Source organism: Dermacentor albipictus, chromosome 9 (genome assembly GCF_038994185.2).
Source record: "Dermacentor albipictus isolate Rhodes 1998 colony chromosome 9, USDA_Dalb.pri_finalv2, whole genome shotgun sequence".
Lineage (NCBI taxonomy): Eukaryota > Metazoa > Arthropoda > Arachnida > Ixodida > Ixodidae > Dermacentor > Dermacentor albipictus.
The window spans coordinates 26,457,687-26,482,964 of record NC_091829.1 but is presented as its reverse complement, the minus strand read 5'-3'; the positions used below and the strand labels follow the sequence as shown (position 1 = coordinate 26,482,964).

Here is a 25,278-nt window from a genome sequence, read left to right as displayed (position 1 = left end):
GGTTGAAGGAAAAAACCAGTCACAAAAGACAAAAAAACAAGAAGAGAGGTTCACACCACAACGACTGTCTTTTGTGACTGTTTTTTTTTTCTTCAACTATGTACTAACTGGCCCCGATTCCAACCCTTCTCTTGTCATGGTGTCTTATCCATTCACGGCCATCTGGCAGCCGTAACGTCTTCGCGAATCCCTGGTCGGACTGTACTGCAGCTGGTTGGTGCTCAGGTAGGACCAGGCCTGAAATCTCGGTCATATGCGGTTGCTGTGGTTGCCGTTGCTACAGGTCTGACCGATTTCGTATTCCTTCGCATGCTCTTGTCCAGATGATTTGGACAGCGCACAGTCGCTCGCGATTCCGGTCGTAGCATGTGCAGCGCTGTTTTCAACTTCAGGCCCGTGAGAAGATCGGCGAGGCTACAGCCCATCACTTCGTGTGGCGTTGTTCAGTAGCACAGCAGTGTGCTTTCCACTTGTGTGTATAGGTCGCTGGACTCTGCTTTCTTGAGGTTTTGCTCGATTATCTGTACTGCTCGCTCCGACGCTCCGTTGGACGCTGGGTAGTATGGTGAACTAGCATGTGCTGAATTCTATTCTTCTGCAAGAAATTCTTGTATTCATCACACGCGAATGCCGGTCCATTATCAGATACCATCACGCCTGGGAAGCCTTGTGCGGCGAACTTCTTCCGTAGGCAGTCACTTGTAACTGCTGGTGATGAGCTGGATACTGCAAACACTTCAATCCATTTTGAATGCACGTCGACAGCTGTTAATAAGTAGCTCTTCCTCAAGGGTCCGGCAAAACGTACATGTAGCCGAGACCATAACCTCTCCGGCTGGCTTCTGGCTTACTGGCTTCTGGCTTACTGGCTTCTGGCTTACTGGCCTCTGGCTTACTGGCTTCTGGCTTACTGGCTTTTCGCACTTCACACACACACTTTTTTATATCTTTGACATTGCTAATGCTAATGCAGTTAGAAATCAAAGTATCGTTGAGGTATCACTTGAACAAGCAAGAGACGACTCGAGTCACCTTATCGAGGATGTGTAGCGTCGAAGTCTGAGTGGAGGTGATGGGCCTGTAGCATCGGATCGGTCTCGCCATCCGCTCGGCCATCTCCTGCGGCTTTGTATCGCATACTGAGAAACCTGAACTTGCTATTGGAAATTCATTCAGTCGGAGTTTTACGTGAGAGAGGAGAGAGATAAAACTTTACTGTCGCTCGGCGGATTAATGAGCCGGTGGCCTCAGCTTGGGCTACCCCTGTCAGCGTACTTGAGGGCGGATAAGATGTCCACTTCGGGTATGTCGGGTGTGTATTTATATGTGTACCTTGTGGAATAAACTTTAGTTGCAAGTCTGCGCCCGTCCTTGTCCCTCGCTGTCTTTGTGGTTCGTTTGCTCGCGCAGTTAAACAATGTTCGCTAATACCTACCAACTCGCCCAACAACAAGTTCTACTAAACTATGTCCACTTCCATGTACTCTTGCTGCGAAGAGCTTTAGTTTCTTACCGCAGAACTCAAGGGAACAAAAACAAGAGCAGCGCATTGTCACTCCTGTTCTCAGTCCTGAAAGGCTTCGAGCCATTCGACGCTTGTATTCTGCTCGACCTTTTGTGACGACGCTGTTACGACAGCTCATTGTGTGGGAGCCGAACAAAGACCGCTGTCTCCCGTTACACCTGTAGTAGGAATTTCGACCTCGGGAACTAGGACTTGCCCACGACAGTGGGGTCCTGTCTCTTTTATGCTCGGGAGAGGACAAATGGAGCTTACAAAGAGCAGAAACAGAGTACTTTCAGTACCGCCAACAATAAGAGAAATATGAGCAGAGTCCGTGCCAGATAGAGTCTGGCGCTCATGTCGCAAGGACATAGAAGAAGTGAATTCGGTTCGGCCAAGCTAGCTTCTTTTACCTTGAAACCTTACTCGTACACACGTAGACTACAATAAAGGTCATGTGCTTTTTTGGGCTCGCACAGCGCCTGGATTCGATTCATTGAGGGTAAAGATATGGTACTGAACTTTATCACACGTTGCTATTTCCGCCGATATGAAAGAGACCGTAAGAACAAGAGCCCTTCATTCGCCTCCCTAGTCAGTCTAACAGGGCAAAGAAAAGTCTACCCAACGCGCTATGATGATATCTCACATATTACCGATTTTAGAACCATTTATAAATGCTGCGCTCTCAAATCCCTGACGTACTCAAGAACCATGCTTAAAGTACAAATATATTTGCTGGCGATACGGTTGAATTATTTAAAATCCGGGCATACATTTTGTTATTTTAGTGATCTGGTACCCCAAGAGGCCAAATGTAATCCGGAATCCCTCACTACGGCCTGCCTCATAATGATACTCTGGTTCTGGTGCGTAAAACCCTAGGATATAATTATGGCGTTTTTCACTGGTCGATCTGGAGCGGCCGCCGAAATCCTCGAGCGAGCGCTCGGGTTTCGCGAATCCGAATCGGCCAGCGGAGCGCAAAAATGCTCCGTGGGGGATCACACAGGAAGTCTGCGTGCACGTCGCACAAACCGGTTCCGGAAACCATGCCCGACTTCTGCTCTGTACGTTTCCACGGCAACCAAACTCACCGTCCCCCGTGCGTAATTTGACCGCGGCAATCGCAGAGTCCGTCATTTCCATGTCGCCCCCGCAAGGATTATGCATGGACAACGTGCATAGAAGGCTTCGTACAGCACCTGCGTCACCTAGTAATCGCTGTCGTCCGAGCTTTCATCGCTAAACGCGAGCTCTGCTGCAGCAACGAACGCAGCCATTTTGCGAAGCAACACAATGTTGTGCGTACCAACCGGTACTGATTTCGCTCGAAGACGGAAGTGACGCGAGCTATTTCCGCCCGAATCCGCGCCTCGGCGGCGGAGCAAGTGAGAGCGATCCGGCGCGGAGCGAGTTGATCCGAAACGACCAGTGAAACGCGCGAACCCGCTCCAGATCGACCAGTGAAATTCGGATTCGTTGCCACGGAGCAAGAAATCCTGCTCCGAATCGACCAGTGAAAAACGCCATTAGTTTAATTTTAGCATTCCGGTTGAGCGGTTGTGTGCATACCGTATCGGGGCGTATACAGTTTCCCATGTGAACGGGCAGTGCACTTCAAGCTACAGACGTTGACGACTAATTAATATGCGTCACCTATAAAAGGCCAATGAGGCGCGACGCCTGCAACACCAATGGCGACGTTCTTTGCGCCATCGGTGAGAGACGTCCAACTGTTGCCAGGGCAGTGTCTGCGGAGCCAGCAGCAGCCGTCTTGAACCCTGCGACGCGCCAACGTGTTGTCCCCGCGTATTGCAAGTTCATCGCCTCAGGTGCTTCAGCGCAAGCGTGAACTGTGCTATGGTTTTCAACGCTTCACCCGCCCTTCGCACGAAACAGCCCAGTTTTATTTTGTTTACCGTTTACTCTTTGTCAAGTGTTTTCTTTGAGCGACGCTTTCTTTTCCCCTCAACTCTTTCCCACACGTGCCCGAGGGTTCGGCTTGTCTCGATAGGTAGGCTCGATAGCTGTTGCTTAGTACACAAAGACGAGTCGGTTAGTAGGTTTTCAACCCTCGTCGCTCGTAACGATGCTCCATCCACTAGACCACGGACACACGATAACTTCTCTCGGGCCAACGCCCAATATCGCGTTGAGGTAATTCGTGCGTGCGCCACGTCGCATAGCAACAGTAGGTTTTAAAATGTGAGATGAGCGCGCGCTTGTTTCAATTCGGCCAGTGACTCGGGCACGGAACGCGCGAATCCCACCCTTAACGTTGTCCTTCCCGTGCGTCAAGCAACATGCTCGCAAGTTGGTTACAAAAAGGAAGAGGAAGCCAGTTGCGCCCATTATTCTGTATCGGCGGCTTGCACTTTGAGGTGCTATGAAACAGGAGACCTCTTCGGTATAGAAGGACTTTCTTGAGTCCTTTCCTGTTGACAGCTATAGCACTTTGAAACACTCTGCGGCTTAGTACCGCATTCGGGATCGGCCCAGGTAGGAAGAGAACGGCTTTTCAGGTTTCTTTGCCGGAGATGCGCTGTCGTCTTCCTGCAATCGTCATGCGCGCGCACAGTCGCTTCAAACACACGTACGATTGCTCGCCTTGCACAAAACACGTCGGGCCGTGGACTAATGCTTTGCAAAAACCGTAAATGATGCTGCCTTGCCATATACGTGTACTCGCAACACGCTTCGCGTAGTAGCGATTCCCACAGTGCGTGTGACCTCCATATCTTTACCGCCGATGCGGTTTTTCTCGGCGACAGCCTCAGACTTCTGTTTCGTGGAAACTACACGACTCCCGACATGTGAGAGCGCGGGGAGTTCGTCAATACACATCCCTCAATGCCTCTGGCTCGTAGGGTATTGAGAAAATAAAGTAAAATAATATGCACAGCCGCTGCAGACGTGCCGGTTACTGCCTCGGCCCCTTGCGGAATTCTGCAACATAACAATGAAACGCGCCTTTACATCTTCATTGGAGCAAACACACTCCTTGAATGGCACGGTTCCTATACACTATACATAAACAGGCGTTCTTTTGCGAGCCAGTTTCGGTTTCAAAGAGCCTTCCAAGGTGAAGTAATTGTTCGCGTAGCTCCCAGATGAAAACCGCTATTCAAGATTTGATCGTTGGGATAAGTAGTGTCGACGGCGGGCGCCAAAGTGCTAATTTGTTGTAGCCACCTATTGGCAGTAATTAGAAAGCTAAATTACGTAATTTCTCGAATTACGAACGTAATTGCGGAATTTGCTCCATATCTAGAGGCTGCCAACCCATACACTCGAATGGTAAACATGACGTTCATCATCATCATCATCATCATCATCATCATCAGCCTGGTTACGCCCACTGCAGGGCAGAGGCCTCTCCCATATTTTTCCAACAACCCCGGTCATGTACTAATTGTGGCCATGCCGTCCCTGCAAATTTCTTAATCTCATCCTCCCACCTAACTTTCTGCCGTCCCCTGCTACGCTTCCCTTGCCTTGGAATCCAGTCCGTAACCCTTAATGACCATCGGTTATCTTCCCTCCTCATTACATGTCCTGCCCATGCCCATTTCTTTTTCTTGATTTCAACTAAGATGTCATTAACTCGCGTTTGTTCCCTCACCCAATCTGCTCTTTTCTTATCCCTTAACGTTACACCTATCATTCTTCTTTCCATAGCTCGTTGCGTCGTCCTCAATTTGAGTAGAACCCTTTTCGTAAGCCTCCAGGTTTCTGCCCCGTAGGTGAGTACTGGTAAGACACAGCTATTATACACTTTTCTCTTGAGGGATAATGGCAACCTGCTGTTCATGATCTGAGAATGCCTGCCAAACACACCCCAGCCCATTCTTATTCTTCTGATTATTTCCGTCTCATGATCCGGATCCGCCGTCACTACCTGCCCTAAGTAGATGTATTCCCTTACGACTTCCAGTGCCTCGCTGCCTATTGTAAATTGCTGCTCTCTTCCGTTATGACGTTACCGTGATGAAATTTTTCTAATTTAAAAAAGTTTTCGCAGCTAAAGAAAAAACCTTGTATTTAACGTTCGCTAGCGAATAATAAACAATTGAAAGTTAGCGCACATCTGTATGTGTCTCTTTTTGTCCTTTGTGTAATAGCATAGCGCATTAATCAGAACGATATCATACGAACGAGCTGCAGTCGAAGCCTTATAGAATGCTTAAATAGGAAGACATGACAATTTTCACCATTTCGGCTCTGCTTTGCTGGAGGGTACTCGCATCTTGAGAGAATTGAAACACTAACTCAAGTCTTCGTCTCTCTCTTTTTCTAATGAAGGTGGGTTGAGCTATAATTTTAGGGCAGCAGGCTCTTAAAAGAGTTTCCCAAACTGGCGCTGTTTAACAACAGCAACTGCTGCTACTACTACTGCTACTACTACTGTTACTACTACAACAACAACAACAACGGCAACAACAATTATGTGAGCGGTATATCTTGAACAATGCCGGGGAAACGGGTTAGTTGGTACGGATCAGGTCCCGTCTCCACCTTACTGTGCCCTGTGTTTTTCGCGCTTATTTTTTGCTGGAAATGGTTCACAGTCTTGGCCACAGTTCTCCTTTGGAACTCTCGTTTTGTGCGCTGCAGTCAAGCGTTCTGTGTGGTTCTGACATTGTCTAGTTCTCAAATTGCACGCCGCCACTATTGTTTGCTTTTCTTTTCTTTTTCCTTTTTTTTTGTAAGCCGCGAACCTGGAAATATAAGACATGGGTGGAAACTATTTCTGAGCCCTAATTATTGCACTGCGCTGCTTGTGCCGCACAGGGAATTGTACGCCAATGTGCGGACACAGTAGTTGGCTGCCCAGCTGAGTAGGAATTCAGAGAACGCCGCATCGTAGGCAGTGCGTTTTCGGAGCGATGGACGCGTTTGGTCTCTTTGTGAATTCCAACAAATAACGGTTGTTAGTGCGATTTCTGTGCAGATTTAGGTGAGTGAAGTGAATGGGCATGGTATTCTCCGCGGTCCTTTGTAAACTTTGTCTGTGTGGATATTTATGGCTTCGAAAACGTTTTATTATATTGCGACGCGGTACGCAATCACCAGAGCCCTTCCGACAAGTTGTGCTACTGACGTTGCTGACTTTCTGCTCTATTTTAGTGCATGGTGCTTCGCGCCAATTGCTCACTGACCGTGGCCGCAGCTTTCTGTCGGCAGTCGTCGAGGACATCCTCCGCTCCTGCTCGACAAAGCACAAGTTCAGCACGTCCTATCACCCACAGACCAACGGCCTCACGGAGCGTCTCAACCGGACCATCACCGACATGCTTTCAAAGTACGTCGCGACCGACGACCACGACTGGGATCTTCACTTACCATATGTGACGTTCCCGTATAATTCATCGCGTCACGACACCGCCGGCTATTCACCATTCTATCTCCTATATGGCCGAGAACCCGCGTTGCCCTTGGACACTTTGTTGCCCTCGGCCACACGTTCAACCACTGAATACGCCCGCGACGCGATCGCACATGCCGACCACGTGCGCCACCTCGCCCGCACCTGTCTCGAGGCCTCACAGGAGCATCAGAGACGCCTCTGTGATTGCCACCATCGCGACGTGCACTTTATTCCGGGTTCTCTGGTGCTTCTCTGGTCACCCATTCGACGTGTGGGCCTTTCCGAAAAGCTGCTGTCGCGCTACACTGGCCCATACCGTCTGGTGCGACAAGTGACCGATGTCACGTATGAAGTCATCCCCGCCAACCTATCAGCGTCATCGTCGGCTGCAAGTGACATCGTTCACGTGGCGAGACTAAAGCCATATCACACACCTTTCCCCGCGGATGTTTAGATTAAGCACCGGGACGGTGCTTCTACTGCCGGGGGTGATGCTACGGAACAGCCGCCACAGTGTGGCTGCACTGAGGAGAAAGAAGACGACGTGGCCCCGCTTGATGTAGCATCGCCATCTTTGCCACCGTTGGTCTACGTGTAAATATATTGTAAATAGACTTGTACATCAGCTACACTATAGTGCCTAGAACATACTGGCTAGTGTGCCGTGCACCAGCTCTTTTCAATGGACGAGCGTGGCGCCACCTGCAATGAATGCCCACGGTGGCCGACAGAGGTCGCTGCCACATGGGTGGGTGCAGACTGCGCGTGTCGTCTGCTTCGCATATCAGTTTCGCAGTTGTTGCGTCGGTTTCTGTGTTTGCGTTTTCAGTGTTATTACAGCGTTGCGTGTTTGTGCTTGGTGTTGTCAAAGAGTGAGTGCGTGGCTGTTATGTTCGTGTGCCTGTCATTGCGAGAACTATGCGGCGGCGGTGAAAAAATGCCGAAGCTGAGACAGTGCAAGGAGAGGACCTGCTTTGTGCCGTTGTGTGGAAGCGGTTACCGCTCGAACAAAGGGCGTGTATCCTTGTTCACTCTACCATATGATACGAAGCGGCAGCAGAATGGGCAAGAATGATCAGGAGAACGGACAGAAGGCCGGCACCAACTGCTGCGGTTTGTGAAAAACAGTTCGAAAACAGCTTAGTCGAGCGCGCGTTCTCTATCACCGTGAATGACGTTGTCCACGAGATACCCCGCGATAAAACACGCCCACGGTGGAAGTATTCTTCCATCGTGACCACGCCTGAAACCCTAAGCTATACCCACGATAGTTACCCACGATATCCTGAGTTTGCTAAGCTTTCAGCTTACTGTTCCTGAGTGCCAGGGGAAAAAAGAAAAGAAGGAAAAACGAGCAGTAGTGCTTTGATCTACTATACTGCAGGTTATGTTGCACGATAGATTACTGCCCAAAATTCTTGACCACATTGTGCAGGCTTCCTTTGCGTAAGTAAAGTTGAAGCTAGTATACAGACGCTGCTTCATTATTGTACCTCCCATTTTGACAATGGAGGCATTGCTTGTCTATCTTAGCCAGACGTCAACCGCTGTGAAGGCCGAGGAAGATGCTTTTACTGTGTTCTTCAGCAAAAACAAGTTACATGTAGCGAGTATAGCTGATTTTTCAGGTCAGCTGCAGACAGCTGGCCTTTCCTCAACCAGGGTGCCCAGAGCATGAAAAACCAGCTTTTGACAGCAGTTGCAAAGTTCTTTGTTTTCTTGAGGTATCGTTTTTTTTTTTGTAAAAGGCATCAACAAAGAGAGGGAAGCGCAAAGGCAACGGCAGAAGCTCCTGAAACTGCGTCACTGCGCGATCTATTCATGTATGTGTGCATTAGCTCATAGCTAGGGCTGTCTTATATGCCTGCGATTGACTGTTGTTACGCATGAATAAAATCTTTATTATGCTTAAATGAAATATCTGTTTCCTATTTTTGTTCACGTATATCAGACATAAAAAGAAATCTGCACGTATTTACCAGGTATAAAAAAAATGTATAGTACACGGAACACCACGTGCAGTCCATTTTACAGGCATTTTTTTTTTGCTTATTATCCTATCCTCGGGGCCCAATGGGAATTATGAGGAGATGGGTACATGGTTTACAAACCATCAAAAACATTCAAACCTTTGAGGACAACAATAAGATAGTAGGCAGAAATAGCAGCAAATAAAATAAAAAGAAAGAACACAGAAATTCAAGTCATTTCAAAAGATGATCGGTTACAGCGGTTTTGAATGGTTATGCATTAATATAACATCAATAGAACAGTAACGTAACCTTAGAATTCCTTTACTTTATTAGAATGAAAAATGTAACCTGAAACGTACCCTTAAAAGATTACGCTGCCATCATCGCTAGAATAAAAAAAACAAGTGTCCTTAGCTATAGCCGAAGATATACACGTACGAAGGCGAAAGCCTTGTAAAGCCTACTCTAATTCACTCTAATCCTTAATTATTACACCTATAATCCCTCTAGTTTCCCCGCTCGAAGCCCAGCTGAGCTAGCACACGCTTTTCACGCAAGCGACAAGCGCTAGAGAAGCCTGTTGTAATCGAAACAAACCCTGATTTATAAATCAGCTGCCCACATTTGAACTGTGCTGCTGCTACAGCTTAATAAAAACAAAACGCGCAGCAGCCCGCTTGCCGATGCTGTGGAAACACGGCGGGCTACGAAGACCGGATGGTGCCGCGGCACCCACCTGCACTGCAGCGCCCCTAGTGGCAGCCGCCGGCATTCATTGCATTTGGTGCCACCCGAGAGGCCGCGGACGGCACACTAGCCAGTATATTCTAGGCACTATAGCTACACGTAACAATATCGTTTAGGTTGACGCATCCATGCTTTTGACTGAAACTGCATAGCTTTCGTCCATTCGCATAATGTTTCGTAGGTTTCTTTACATATCTGTGGGCTTATTTCCCCTCAGAGTTTATGTTAACCTCACGCTCTCTCGTTTTGTGCAAAACACAATTTATGTATGTATGTATGTATGTATGTATGTATGTATGTATGTATGTATGTATGTATGTATGTATGTATGTATGTATGTATGTATGTATGTATGTATGTATGTATGTATGTATGTGTGTGCGCGCGTGTGTGTGTGTGTGTGTGTGTGTGTGTGTGTGTGTGTGTGTGTGTGTGTGTATGTATGTATGCGATATCGCGCTTTGTATGAGAGCTACAACCTGCGACCGCTTCACCATGCGCTTTCGCGTTGTAGGTAATAATGAGCGCGGTAGCATATGCTTGACCTACGACAAAGCAACGCAAGCCAAAAACGACCATGTCTCAAACTGTCGCATTCTACATAAATCCTCGGCGAATTAAAAAGTGCGCCATGTTTTTTTGTTTTTTTTTGCGCACCGTCGACCGTCCAGGTTGACCACTAACGGGCATTCAGAGATTTTGCTCGAAATTGCGCCCGTTAATATGCCAGTAAACACGAAAAGAAAAGAAAAAAAAGGCAGCAGACTTCAGCCATTCTTTCATGAACTCATTCACTGCGACAGCAGTGTTCTACTTGCAGACCATCTTAATTTTGCTTGCCTATTTTAAAAAAATAATTATTCTCACCCATTACGAGGGACACAGCGCAAGATTTTTTTGTACTTTTCCCTACTCGAATGATTAACCATTGCAGAGATTACAGCAAAGAGATAATTGTCACAAAGCGTGTATGTTCTTGTGAGAAAAACGTACGCGGCTTTATTTGTTGCTATAAATACAGACTTCCAAAACGCAATTAAAGTTACCAATGAAAGGGAAACCGTTTCATTTGCTGGAATTGTAGGAATGGAATCGACAGGCTCAGCCAATCCTACAGGAATAGGAATGGCCCAACTCTCGCCATTACGAGGAGTTAAAAGGAGGGGGAATGACGGAGATTTCCAATCTCCGCAATCAGAAGTGGGAGTGGAATGGATGGTTGCACTCTGGACAACTCTGCTTGAGACACACCGTATTGCCGCCAGAAGCGAGCGCGAGCCGGGTTCCCCACTCGCGCTTTCCACAGAACACGCTACGCCATCTGGCGCCGCCGCCACGAAGTCCGCGTATGGCGCGTGTGTGAACATATGCAGTATTTTCCGTGTGTTATAGATGACGCAGGTTTGATTCCGTCCAGCGCCGGAGAAAGTATCATGACATTTTTTTCTCAATTAATGGTGGTGCATCCAGTGGTACGCACCCTGTTACTAAAGTTGGCGTCAAAGAGGTTAAACCAAGAGGGGTACATACCCAGTTACCTAAGTTTGTGCGACTGTTGGTTTCGAACCCTGTTCCCTGAGCAAGCAGGCCAGTGTGGCATCCGTTACAGCACGGACTACGCACTGAGCCAAGTTGGCGGGAAAAGAGTTTGACAGAGAGGCACTAACTGTGCCCTGAAAGCGTGTGAAGCTCCGAGACATTGCTAATCGGATTATAACACGAGTGGTACCCTCCACCTCCTTGCTTCTTTCCGGTGTTGCGTCTGCGCGATTTGTATTAATTTTAATGTTCCCAAATTGGCAGGTGTGATGACAGGATTAAACGCGTTTCATAGGAGAGCGTTTATTTTTTTTCTGCGAGTAGGTCGTGCGAAATGCATTCACTGCGTAGAACGACGACAGGTTAACCGGATGTCAGAACTTTTTCGAAGTTCTTTTGCAGCGTTTGCAAAGGGTGCGTCCGCGAGAAGTACCGTATAGAAAGTCGGGGGCAGTTGCAAATGCGAGGGTTCACACGCGTTTTGTGGTTTTCGCGGGAACTTTTCAGTAACGCGAAAACAGCAGAAATTTGCCCGTGGCTTGCTCTATAATCCCCCTTTCGAGCCTCGTGCACTTTGCTCGTGTGGTACCGTGTCAGCAGTTGCGTGGCTTCATCCGCAGCACGTGTTCCGCTGACGCGTGCATTTGCGATAATTAGCGATCGCCGGGCTACCGGGCTAATTATGGCCCCACGCAAATCGCGACCCGTGCCGAGTGAGTGAAAGGCCGCGTCAGCCAATTAGCGCTCGTAAAGCGGACGGGTGCGCGGGTGCAGGATGGCTGTCGAATCGGAACGAAAGGAACTTTCGTTCGTCATAGTAAATAAGAATGCCCTTAAAACTGTACAAACGATGCAGAACTAAAGCCGCTCCAAGAGGGCATGACAAAGCGAGCTCGCTGTGGAAAGGCAATGCACGTGTTACTGTGGTAGCTGCACGCGCGGGCAGCGCGTTCTTAACTACCACTCGCAGCACGTGCTTGCATGTGGTAGTTGGGGAACCGCACTGTAAATGTGCTCCGAACTTCTATACGTGGCACATATTGTTGCAGGCGCGATGCCTGAACACTGTCACATTGTAGTGACAGTGAAGGACTCAGTAGCGAAAACTGTGGATCGTGATAAATTTGCTCCCGAACTTCTATACGGGGCACATATTGTTGCAGGCGTGATGCCTGAACACTGTCACATTGTAGTGACAGTGAAGGACTCAGTAGCGAAAACTGTGGATCGTGATAAATTTGCTCCCGAACTTCTATACGGGGCACATATTGTTGCAGGCGTGATGCCTGAACACTGTCACGTTGTAGTGACAGCGAAGGACTCAGTAGCGAAAACGGTGGATCGTGATAAATTTGCTCCTGAACTTCTATACCGGGCACATATTGTTACAGGCGTGAGGCCTGAACGGTATTGTCACGTTGTAGTGACGGTGAAGGACACAGTAGCGAAAACTGTGAATTCCAAAAGTAGCTCTTTATTGGGCGAACCTGTGGCCAGGAAAAACTAGCTACAGTCATGCACAACGATAGCGACGAGCACAGTCGACGATCGTCGAAACACTGATCAGCAGGGTCGAGCGCGTCGGCTGAAATACGTGACCCGTCGAAGATTCCAGCATGATCGCTATAACGCCTGCGTGCCCTCCAAAATGTACTACACAGTTCGCGTCGCGCATACAACCAGATTACACAAGGTTCGGTGACAACAGGCAACGGATAGAACCATCGGTAGTATTAGCCAAACTTCCGATACATGCAGGCGCTTGCTGCGCCGAGCGATAACGTTTAACATTTGTTAGCCGGTGAGACGCGACTACAGCAAGAACTGACCAGCAAAGCAAACCAGCTTCCTGGCTTTTGTCCCGTGTTCGATTCCTGACGGATTTTTCTCCGACTGCGCAGCAGTGTGTTTCAGAAACCCGTATGAGTTTGCTTTATAGCTTCGTGCGGCTACCACCCTGCGAACTCCCACAAAACTGATTTGTCATATCCTGTACGCTGTTGTAACCCCCCTAAAGGCTAATTCTCGCCTAATTGGGCCTGTACTCTCAGACATCTTTCCTCTACAGTGAAGCGATGGCTACTGAGCCGACGTATGCGTGTGCCACTGCAGCTAGAAATAGTGCGGCAATTTCCTCCATGTTTTTAACGTCAGGACGAGAAAACATGATTGTTTGACTTCTACAGCGAGTAACTTGATGATTGGCGTATTTTTGACGCGCAATTGGCTCGCACCTCGCCCTGGGTAACGAACTTCCTTATCTTCAGTCGTGGAGGCGTCCGTACGTCTGAAGAGCCGGGCCATGTCTTCCTCATTAGTGATCAAGCTATCATTCGGGCTTCGAACCCTTGTCTGGATCGCAGTCTCTGCTCTGTCCTTTCTGTCCGCGGTGGCATAGGCGTTGAGAAACTGCCGAGGAAATTCGTCCCACGCTGTCAACGTCGCCTTGTGGTTCGAGAACCACAAGCGAAATGCGCTGTGCGTAGCTTGCGCTCTTGGGTCCAGTCGTTAAAGTTGACTATTCGCTCGAAGTGGTCAAGTCAGTCGACGGCGCCTTCAAAAGCGCCTCCAAGAAACGAATCTGGCGCCCGTGATTGATTGGCGATGCACTGCGCTGGAGCGGTAACCGTGGAACGGGGTGCATTCATCGGCCTCGCACGCTCAGGTCGCTCAGACCATTCTGTGGCTGGAGCCCCTGAAGGCGACCGCTGGTACGTACGTGTACAGGTGCAAGCAACATCGAGCTATACTCGCTTGGTTTGTGCCTGAGGTATAGGCCACGGCGGTTGTACCATCTACGTACCCCCCACGCCTCCACCGGCCAAATGTCACGGAGTTAATAAGCGAGGTCTTGTCAAATCACCAACCATAACAACCAGTCAGTTAAATATATTTTAAGATGTCGCGCCTTTTTACGCACTGCTCAAAAGTAAAATGGCCTGCGCGTGTTCTGGTGAGGGTTCGTCACATGCTGCCCCTTCTTTCAGCTCTTCTCGTTGACTGATGATCAATTTCTGCAACAAATGACGGACGAAGCCTAGCCTCTACGACATCGGTTTTAGCCACACTCCAAAACGCACCGTCACTCGTCGCTGGCCAATCAGAATGCGAGTGGAGGCTATCCGTCGATATGCAACTTCAGCTACGCTAACACCCAAACGCAGTGGCGCCTGCTACACATATCATCCGCGTAGTACGTTGTTGTGTTTCCAATTTCTTCACGCATTTGTAGCAGGAGCTTAGTGAGGCTCAATGTGAGTGAAATGTTCAATTAGGGCTGTTCCATGCTTTGAAACCGGCTACAGAGTGATTACACGTCGCACTTCTATGAAAGTATGCAAAACAGTTCTCATCTGTGACTTCCACGCGCGAAACATGAAGGACCCAAAAACTCTCGGCCAATGCTAGATAGCGCCAGACAGACGGCCCAACAAATGGGAACTAAGCTTTACTGCATGCACGAGAAATGTGGGCTAACAAACCATCGAACCTTACAGAAATGTCTTGCCCTAAACTGCGCATTTTGTTTCCTGCCTTTGGGCTACCGACGCTCCTGCCACGTTTTTCTAGTGTCTAGCGCAGATTTATTCAGCCATTCTATATAATATCAAAGAGGAAGGCCAGGCCTCGAATAGGGTTAGTGCACCATCATCGACCTCTAGGCAGATAGTGCGACATTCTGACACAAATGTGTAGAACTTATCTCGAAGTTTCCACTTTAGATCTCACGCCGATTGCACTAGTTCCATCACTGGCTCATTCGGCATCGCACCTATTCAGTATATGCTGTTTCTACATCTCTAACTTTATGTTTAAGCCCTTCTTCATTGCCGCTGCCCATGTTGTCAACGTAGTATTTACTGCCCAGTTTCCTTGATCGTCCCCTTCAATATAAGCCCCCCCCCCCCCCCCCCCTCCATAGGTACATCGAAAACTTAACCACCAATCTCTTCTCCTCTAAATTCCTCAGTCATTTTTCGAAGTAGATACCGTACTAGGCCACTCGATTTTTAAAGGTACTCGTCTCTCAGTACTGTATCAGATCGTAGTTTTCGTATTTTTTAAAATTTAATCGCGCACCCATACCTAGCCTTCCCACAGCGCTTTGATTATTCGCTGGCCCGGTTAGTACTGTCGAGGCACGAGCAGCGTGAGCGTTCTCTACCGCGGAATGCACGAACATGTTAAGACGCAGTTAAACACGAAAAGTGCATTTACGTGCCCAAACGGAGTTGACAACACCCGCACTGTTGTTAGAGTGTAGCCCACCGTTTTCCCAAGGAAAGTTGCACTGATGTGAGCAGGCACAAGTCCGGCTTTCCAGATAGTGGGTTGGAGTAAGACCGTGGCCGCATAATCCACCAGTATACCATTCAAGAGTGCGCCTCTTTCTCTCTGCGCAGATGGAGCTGGCCCAGGCGCACGGTCGCTTACAGCTGGGTACGGTAAGTAATCCCTCTTTTCCAGCAATCTGTCTCGCGCATGCTGGGTGCTGCACCAAAGGGGATGTGGTAGAATTGAGAAGGAAGGTGCGATGGGCGTAGCCCAGCGTCTTCCCTCTGGCGGCAGCTGTGTTAACTGTTGGAGGGGGGCGCTGTCCTACTGCCGAAATCTTGCTTCCCCAGCGATGCTGCCTATCTCGCCTTTTCTCTCTAGCTCGCAATCCACTCACGTTGTTTGCACAGGAAAGTAGGAAACTGCAAGCGACAGCACCGTTCGGCCCACCCAGTTCCTCCACTCCGAGTGCTTCCCAAACTTCGCGCGCACCCGCTTGTCGGCAAACCTTTTGTCTACGTCGCGCGGCGGGGTCCGAGTCGACAATGGCCACCCGAAGGCACACGCTGCCGTACAGACAAAGTGGGAAACACGAGGCAAAGAAACGCGCTTTGTCGGGGCTTCGGCGTCGCTCGTATAAGTTGCCTGGAGTGCGGATGGCGTTGGCGCCCGCTAATTAAGTACGCAGGAATGAAGCGCATTCATCGCGCGAGGTCTACGCTGTAGCGCGAGCAGTTGCTGTATAAACGACAGTGACGGACCGGTCGGCCTCAATGAGGGTAGTCCCCCTGCCCTCTTTCCTGTGGTATACTTCTGCGTGATATTCACAGCGGATATTTGAGAGAGCCCCAGCCAGCTAGTACGAGGCGCCGGCAGTTTTCTCTAAAGCGCGCCAAAAGTGCGCTAAATAAATTAAAAGAAGGATGCGTTGACGACAACTTCTAAGGTTGTCCAGGTACGATGCGTCGTACTCGGCGGTGCCCGCCTTTCAACAAATTTGCTCTGTAGAGTACCGTCATTCTCGACGAAATCTAGCAACTGCGTGTTAGCTAGTATTTAGCGTAAGATTTTCGACAGTTCGCGCACGAATGGGGTGCCGGCTGCTTGTCGTTTAGCGAAGAGTTGTTGTTTCGCTCAGAAACTGCTATACGCGCTTATGGCTAGCTGGGCTATTCCTGTACGGGACAATGAACTCCGGTGCCTGATGATCAACAGTGGTGTACGCGTTTGGACGAAAGCGCTTGCCAGTCCCACATCAGGAAAAAACTAGCGACACCTCTCCCCCCCCTTCTATTTGTATATATAAAGAAAAAATTATTTAAAAAAATGATATGTTGAAGGCCTCGATGAGGACAGATATCTTCGTTGAAACATCATTTGATCAATCTCTTGATCGACTGTTTAATCATATTAACACTCCATTTTCCTGTGGGCCCCTGTCCTGTTTAATTAATTGCATGCATATATATCCCTTACAAAAAATTTTATAGAAAGTCTATAGACAGTCTATAGACGTCTATAGACTGTCTATAGACTTTCTATAAAACATTCGTAAGGGCGGAGCTTGGGCCCATGATGTGATATACGCATACAACATACTGCTTCCTCTTTTTTTTTTTAAATAGAGGTAACAATAAGGTCACGGAATTGGAATCTTGAAATGCACTCAGAAAACATCGCTGTCGTCGATATTTCACTGAAATATGGCTTACAATATAGTGCAATACTTTCACCAAAATGCAGAATTGAAGCTATAGCGCGCCTTAGGCCTTAGCCACCGCACCGCATACTTACCCGAGGAGATCTCCCTTTGCACTGCATACGCACGCCAAATGCGAGAGCTTTCGGCAATTTGAGGGGAGAGCGCGAAGAGAGAGAGAGGGAGAGCGTGCATATTGCACACCTCTCGTGGCACCCCGTGCGCGCGCGCGGCGTTGCAGAATGCTTTGCATATCGCGGTTTCCAGGCGGCTTCGCTCTCCGGCTAAATTTGATTATGCGCCGAGTTAAACGACACGGAACCCGCAAAAGTGCCCAGATTTCGCTCTTCCCGCGCCCGCGCGCCACGGCTTTGTCAGAAATACGAGCAAACACCAACCACCTGCTTTTTTTTTTCTTTTTCTCCCCTCAGCGCCGCATAGGGCCCGCGTGGGCTTGGCTTGTTTTATAGCCACACCCTCCCCCCCCCCCCCTTTTTTTTTTCTGAAGCACCGCTTGTGAATGTTTTCTGCGGTCTCCCGGGCGTCGGAACATTGTTGTGCATTTGTGTGCTCCATCATCACCCTTTTCTGTTTTTCTTTGTTTTTTTTTTCCTGTATGGAGCATTTGGATATTGTTATTCAGGCGAGCAGCCGCTTTATCGTCGCGTTCTCGGAGCTCCTGTGTACGAGCAAGTGAGAGACTAAATATTCGACGCATTCGAAATGCCTCGCACTATCTTTTTTGCCGTTTCCTATGCAAGAGTTCAAAGTTGGAGTGGTTGTTTGTCCAACGTCCAGCGAAAAACGGCGCAGCAACAGGGCCAATGAAATACCAGCGCCAGTGTTCCTTTGTCTTTCATTGGTCCTGTGAGCCCCCCTGTTTTTCTCGGATTGTTCAACATACCTGCTTGGAATTTACTTCGTTTGTTGCGCCCATGTTTTCTGCGCTGAATTACGTTAGCGGTTCTTCTTAGTTCGCTAACGCATACACCACGGCAGGTGCAATGAACTGCTCCTAATGGTGTCTTTTTTGTGTGTTGTGTCGTCGGTATCGTTGTAATGCGCCTGACAGCTCTTGAAGCAAGGAAAAGGTGGCTGCACCATCAACAGTCATGGTGCAAAAATACAGTCATACAGTCAAAGTAGCAAAAAAAGAGGGGTAAAAAAATTTCTTGCATGCCGAAGAAATAAAAGAATCAGGGAATATTTAAAGCTACTTGCGGATGATTTATATGTCAGCGTCTTAAGCGCAGTTTAATTTTCGGTACAGGCAATGACGACTAGCTTAGCATTCACGATGCCGTGGGAGAATTCAGATTCGTCATAGGTATCCGCAGCCGGATGGATAACGTACTTGAGCTCGGGAGGGCCCTCCCTCTTTTGTATACTCAATCAACAAGGGCCATTAAAGCGCCCGTCACGACGTTTGGGTTCGGCAAACAGACAAGCATGGAGCTCAGTTCCCATGGTGGCAATCGTGTCGGTAATGTTTCAAGCGGCTGCACATCCACGGTGATAAAGCAGCCGAAATTTCCAAGCACAAGGCCGCACCTCCTTCATCTCGAGGTATAGCCGCGTTTCTGTAGGAGTCAACGTCACACGCACAAATGCTGCTACGTAAGACGCACAGCCTGCCACGTCACCGATTACGGCTCGTGGTTCCTGTAAATCGTTCAATGCAGAACGCGCAATAACGTCTCTCGAAGTGCGCCACGCCACAGCAAGAAGAGGAAGATAAAAAGAAATACACAGAGACGCTTCTACCGCGCTCAATGAACTTACTAAATTCTTTTACCTAGAGAGAAGGGTTTGCCCGCCGCCTCACTCCAAGCTAAGCAGGCCGCAGGCGGTCACACTCAGGCTCCTGCAAGCGAACTCCTATCCAAATCCGGCGTCCCTTAACAGCACATATCCCGAGATTTATCCGAATTGTTCTTGTGTGGCCTGTGGTGAGCTTGCTACTTTGCCTCATATGCTCTGGGAGTGCGGGTCGCTGAGCCCGAAGTCCACCAAGGAAGAGTGGGACGCGCTACTGCGAAGTCCCGTCTTTGAGGACCAGATCCTCGCCGTCCAGCGCGCCCGCGATCGCGTCGGCGTCCTAGACCTGCCAGTCCCGTCGTGGGATTAGCCGGGTGCGCGTTTTATCGTGTTTTGCTGGAATAAATAAACGTTTACTCACTCACTCACTCACTCACTCACTCACTCACTCACTCACTCACTCACTCACTCACTCACTCACTCACTCACTCACTCACTCACTCACTCACTCACTCACTCACTCACTCACTCACTCACTCACTCACTCACTCACTCACTCACTCACGCACTCACTCACTCACTCACTCACTCACTCACTCACGCACTCACTCACTCACTCACTCACTCACTCACTCACTCACTCACTCACTCATGGCGAGGCTCGTGACGTAACGTCGCCTGGACACTCGTCTGCGATATGGGAGAATGCAGGACGATAACGCCGCTTCCGGAATTTTTTCGAGGAAAAGGGAAGAATGCCTACGTTTGCAGGGAAGCTCACCCAGCTGGCTGCATGGCAACGCGACATTTCAACTTCTCCCGTGTACGGTAATAAAGTAGCAATTTGAAAAATCACTGCGGTAAAACACTACCTAAACGGCACCTTACAGCTTCCAGTGTATAACGAAAACTTGCAATGGGGCCAGGTGATGGGCCCTTTAACGTAGCACCGACATACTTTGAAAGTTGTTGCGACCAAATGCTTCCCACACGTAGAAAAACGACACTCGGCTGCGAAGTACTAAATATTTGAAACATTTCCAATTGAAGTAAAAAAAATTCGTTGCCTCTCGTCCCTTTCTCTTTAACTTCGGCCCCTTCTGAAGTACCTAAATATTCCTGTAGTGCTCGCGCTTTAATAAAAGAGAACACAAGTAATCCCGTTATATATAAGTCTTCACCCTGAAAGCACGTGACAGCCGGACACAATGTTTCACAACCAGCAAGATTTGCCCTCGTGTAAAATGGCCCGGGCGGCGAGACGGATACGGCTGGAGATCCCTAGGCGGGACTTTGGGTAAGGGTGAACTGCGATTCACCGCTTTGATTTATCGCATAAAGCGACGCACTACTTGGTTAAACATGGCGCCTTTTTGTTTCACGGGAGTTAACAGTATAGCTCCCACGAGGAAGTAACTTCTCTATGCAGCGGAAAGACGGCAGAAAGAAAACGAAAAGTGTTTTCCGTGTAAGCAAGAAGGGCGTGCGTTGTTTAGGAGGGAATGTGTAGGCGAATGGGTGTGAACAGTGTCAGGTTGGCAAAAAATAATAAATAAACAAATAAATGAAATGGCCGCGGGTGGGCGTTTGCGCTCTTGTGCGACTCGTAGCTCATCCACACGCGCGCTGACATCGGATTTCACGTGGACTTGGCACGCGGCTGACGCTTTGTCTTTTGTCGCTGTGTAATCTTGTGTAGTGTAGACGCACGTCTGGAGATTTACGCGCATGGCCATTTTTTTTTTCACCGAAGAAAATAGAAAAGGAGAAAAAAAAAGAAAGACATATTTCCAGAGAACCCAACAGGCGAAATACTCTACGTTCACCGCTGTTCGAGAAATGCTTACATGAGCTTAGTTCTTGTGCTACTCTTCTGCGCCTTTTTTGTATTTTTTTCACTCGGATGCGCTTCACCTTTTCACTCGGAGACCAGAAGTGTGTATTCTTTCTCGAAAATTATAAGTTAGAAGTATTCGGCGCAATATTTCTTGTTAATTTTTTTATTTTTCGTTTTTTTAATATAAGCTACGACATAATGCTCAAGCTACCTTGATTTTATAAATTATGGCTTTTTCTTTAGGTACGCTGGTCAGTATGCTTCTCCGTCATTACCTCATATCATAAAAAAACGGTGAAAACATAGCTCTCTCTCTCTCTCTCTCTCTCTCTCTCTCTCTCTCTCTCTCTTTCTCTCTCTCTCAATATTAGTATTGCATTGCTGATCGAGCCTACGTATTCTACGTATTGCTTACACTAAGCGAATACGAATTATTCGCATCACACGTAACGCAACTTCATGTGCGCACCCTTTCTTCTGTTTCTTATTTAAAATTAAGGAGGACCAAACAGCCACATACTAAAGTAAGTGTATTCTGAAGTCTCTATGACATGCTTTGGAGGGGACGCTGTAAGCACGGTCCCCAGCAGGTATGTGTCCAGCCTCTAGAATCATCGCGAGGATCCATTTCTCACTTCAACGGTATCTATACTGCGTCCTCCATACGCGGCCGGAAGATGAGGGCTTTCTTTCTTTTTAATGCGAAGCATTCTTGTGGGTCACTTCTGTGGGCGCGTGCCATTGCTGGCTATGTGCATTTCTTCACTGAACCTTGTTGATGCCATCGTGGCTATGTGTCACTGGGCATATACCTCTGGATGTGTGTCGCTCTCCTTCAGTGCGACACAAACTTACGTCGCGGGGTAACACAACAACTTCTGCGTTATTACGATTATATCGATGCTGTGTATATAGAAGCATATATATATATATATATATATATATATATATATATATATATATATATATATATATATATATATATATATATATATATATATATATATATATATATATATATATATATATATATGTCTTCTTGTGGCTCTGTTTTCGTAATCGCATCTTGTGCATGCAGTTTGGAATCTGAGCATGAACACGTTTTCCTTTAGCTTCCCTCACTGGATATTCAATTCTATCTCCGGGCGTTAGTAACTTCCTCTGCAAGCTTGGTACTATCGCAGAGCCTGGCAAGAAGCAGGGGCACGCTTTCATTCCCCAAGGCGTGTGCATCTTTGCACCTCATATTTCAACGTTCCCTTCATTACTTATTCACCCCAAAATCCCCGCGATAGGCGCCGGAGTCACGTTCTCGGCAGAGCGTGCACATGCTGTTGTACGAACGTTCCTGACGCCCATATAGGGTACGCACGAGTATGTACGCACAAGGTGGTGAGTCTTACGCCAGAGAACCAAACATACATCGCTAACACGAAAAATAAGAAAGTGGTGTGCTGGGATTGAATTACGTTATTCGCGGTGGCCTTGCGTCGCACATTTGGTCCTTACAAAAACGTGCACCAGCATCGAAGCTACCGCATTTGCGGAGTGAAGAATAGTTCACACTGTTAAAATTGATGGTGCCCTTGAATCAAAGTTTTCTTTGTTCACTGAGGGACGTATACGTGTTGGAAAGTGGTCTGATGTACCGTCAGGACATTAGTTCCGTTTTCTCAGCCTCGGATGCATGTCTTTTCTGTGCTGGCATTGTCTGACTTCTGCCATGATTTCATTAATTAATTTATTAATAAATTATTTATTTATTTAATATAATAATGAAGCACATGGCCTGTATTGCAAATTCGTCATTCCTTGTCATTTCTTGTTAACAAAGCTCGCTGCAGCTGTAAAATGTGCCGCAAGTTATGCGTAAGGGACCCAGATTTGCAAAGCAACGAGCCAAGAACGCTGAGACGTAAGCCGGTCAGGATGATCCACCTTAGTAATTCCAAGTGCTTGGCGACAGAATTTTGTTTATAAAACCGTGCATCATCGCTGAAGCCAGCAGAAGCGCTTATCCGCTGCTGCCCTGAGGAAAGAAGCGCCATATTTTGAAGCTATATTTAACCGCACAGTGCGAAACCGGGGCCGAGTTCGCAGAACTTTTTTGTTCGTAAGTATTATTTTTAATTGGCTGATCGCCTTCGCTAATAACATGTCCTATATCACTATTGGCTGCCACGAACGCTTTCAGCGTAAGAACTTCTTTTGTGAATACGGGCTCTGAGTCGCCCTAAAAGGACAACGACAGATATAACGACTACACATGGCGTTCTTATGTATGTCCTTGCCCTTGGAGCGCTACTCAGTTTCCCTGTACCAGGGAGCAACTAAACCGAATTGCTGCTTTTTTCTAAACGCACTGTTTCCAGTGCCCTCTATCTACTGGGTCACACCGCAATGTTCACGTTAGGTAGGCTGTTAGGTTAATTTAACAGCAGTGTAGATGGACATGTTTGAACTGTTGTTCTTCTTAACACTCCTTTTTACTTATCTGAAAAACGGAGTAAATGCAAGCTTGAGTTTTGACAACACGGGACTTGCGAGTGGACATAATCAGGATTAAACGAGCATGCAGCAGACGACAGACTTACATTCGCGATTCACCTTCCCTGCATGCGTGGTTTTAGTACTTTAAACACACGTCTGTTACAGACAGGGCAGTCTTTGGCAGCGATAAAAGCATGGCTTGCAAGGCTTGCAGGAGACCATGGCCAGCGCAGAGACCCAACTCTTAACGTGATGGCTGCTAAGCGCCGTGAGCGACTAAGGGAGTTTTGTAAAACACGGTGTAAGAGCGCGTGAATGTGAGAATCCCATACCGCGCTGTCCAACCCGCATGGTGTGGCGGTCTTGGTCCGCTGTCTTCAACGTCTGCGCCGATATCGCGGGCATTGAACTGCGCGGATTTTGGCGAGCGACTTGTATTGAAGTGCGCAGCAGGCATGGCTTTTCGAAACGCCCCCTTCAACCCATCCCCCCCCCCCTCTCACCCCCACCCCTCGCCTCATCTCTTATTTCTTCTGCTTTATGCCCGGGCACTCAAAGGCACTTTCCGCGGGGAGTCAGAAAGAAAATCGACATTTGCTTGCACTACACAACCAGCAGTGGAGGTTTCACTGCAAGTTTGCTATGTAAAACTAGGTCACCGCTATCGTTCGATTGCACTGAGCTGCTTGCTCCTATTGGAATATTCGTCCCGATCGGAAGAACCCTCCAGCTTGGCTACTGTGGTCGCTAAAGGCAGCAATGTGGCTATATTACGAGGCTGTGTGGGCTCCAGTATGTACACTGAAGCTCGATGATCACTGCTATTGCTCGCTTATTCTCGTAGTATAACACGAATGCTGTTTACGCTAGTGTTTCTGTATATGTCTTATACAGTAAAGGGTTCGCGTGATCGTGTATGTAGCGCTGTTGGAGCAGTGTTGATAGTGCCTCTATACAGAGGCCCGATAACGTCGAAATGAGTCGGGTGGTTGGGTCGAAATCCGATCGTCGGCTTCAATACACAACCTGTCCGTATGGGCACTGCAGTTAACGGAATATCGAAACGGCGCAGGCATGGACAGAAGCTTAAGCCCAGGTAATGACACCTAGTGATGGTTTGTTCAGCCACGAAGCTTCAAAACCTTTTTTTTTTATGATGTTCGCATCTAGACAAGAGAAGGGAACCATTACTATTATGTTGCTACCTATGCCCTTGCCCTACCTGCTAAGTAGTCGTTTGAATATTGGGGTGCTTTCTTAAACTCAATGTTGCAAGATGGCGCTAGTGACGGTGCTCCTCGCGCCTACGTCATTGATATTCAATAGAATATCTTATGTGTGCGGAGAGGCTAAAATACTAGCATGACAGGCGGAGGGAGCGTCACCGTGAGTTAGGTTTTACCTGCAATGTACTGGAATGGGAGAGTGGGTTCAGCTCACGCCTCGGCAAGCGCCGAGAGTGATGCGCCCCCCCCCCTTCCAAAAAAAGAAAAGTAAAGCGAAAATTTCAGCTGCGCCCATTGACTGAGGCGAGGTCAGTTCGTGGGATGAGTGAGTCGCTGTCATCTTCTCGACGCGCCATCGTTGTTGCGTCGTTTGCGTCGTTTGCGTCATTTCCGTCACTCCTTCTCCATTTTATTCACTACGGGTCGGTGAGGAATAAAATCACTGTTTCACCCACCGAGTATCGAAACTAAACGCAGCAGAGTGAAACGCCTGTCTAAGCTCGATGTAGCTGCGGTATAGATGCTCCGAGCGTCCGGCCAGCCTGCGCGCGGATCCGCTTACCTCGGATGCAGGCTACGGTGGCGCTACCAACTTTCCAATAAAGAAAGCCTCACCGGGAGCCTGCCGTGGACCTACTCCCCCTGTCAAGCACACTCTAGTGAGACCGACTGCGAAAGATGCAATGTCTCTCCCGACTGTTTCGTTGCATTGCACAAAATCCTCAGTCGCGTCGCTTGGCATCAGCCGGTCTTCTAACCGGCTCGCGTCGAGTTAGCCTAAACCAAGCTTTCGCGGGATACAGCTTCATGCCACCTGTATGCATGGTTTATTAAGAAAGTTTAGTCGTTAATTGGTGTG

At 48.2% G+C, this 25,278-nt stretch overlaps 1 protein-coding gene across 3 annotated transcripts in view; it reads left to right on the top strand.

The window, feature by feature from the left end:
- LOC135901907 (uncharacterized) overlaps positions 1 to 25,278 on the top strand; it is a 368,968-nt gene that overhangs the window by 179,074 nt on the left and 164,616 nt on the right. For all 3 annotated transcript variants that reach the window (XM_065431728.2, XM_065431725.2, XM_070525171.1), the window contains exon 13: positions 15,538 to 15,579. In XM_065431728.2, coding sequence (XP_065287800.1) covers positions 15,538 to 15,579 — 42 coding nt within the window. The remainder of the gene's footprint in view (positions 1 to 15,537; positions 15,580 to 25,278) is intronic.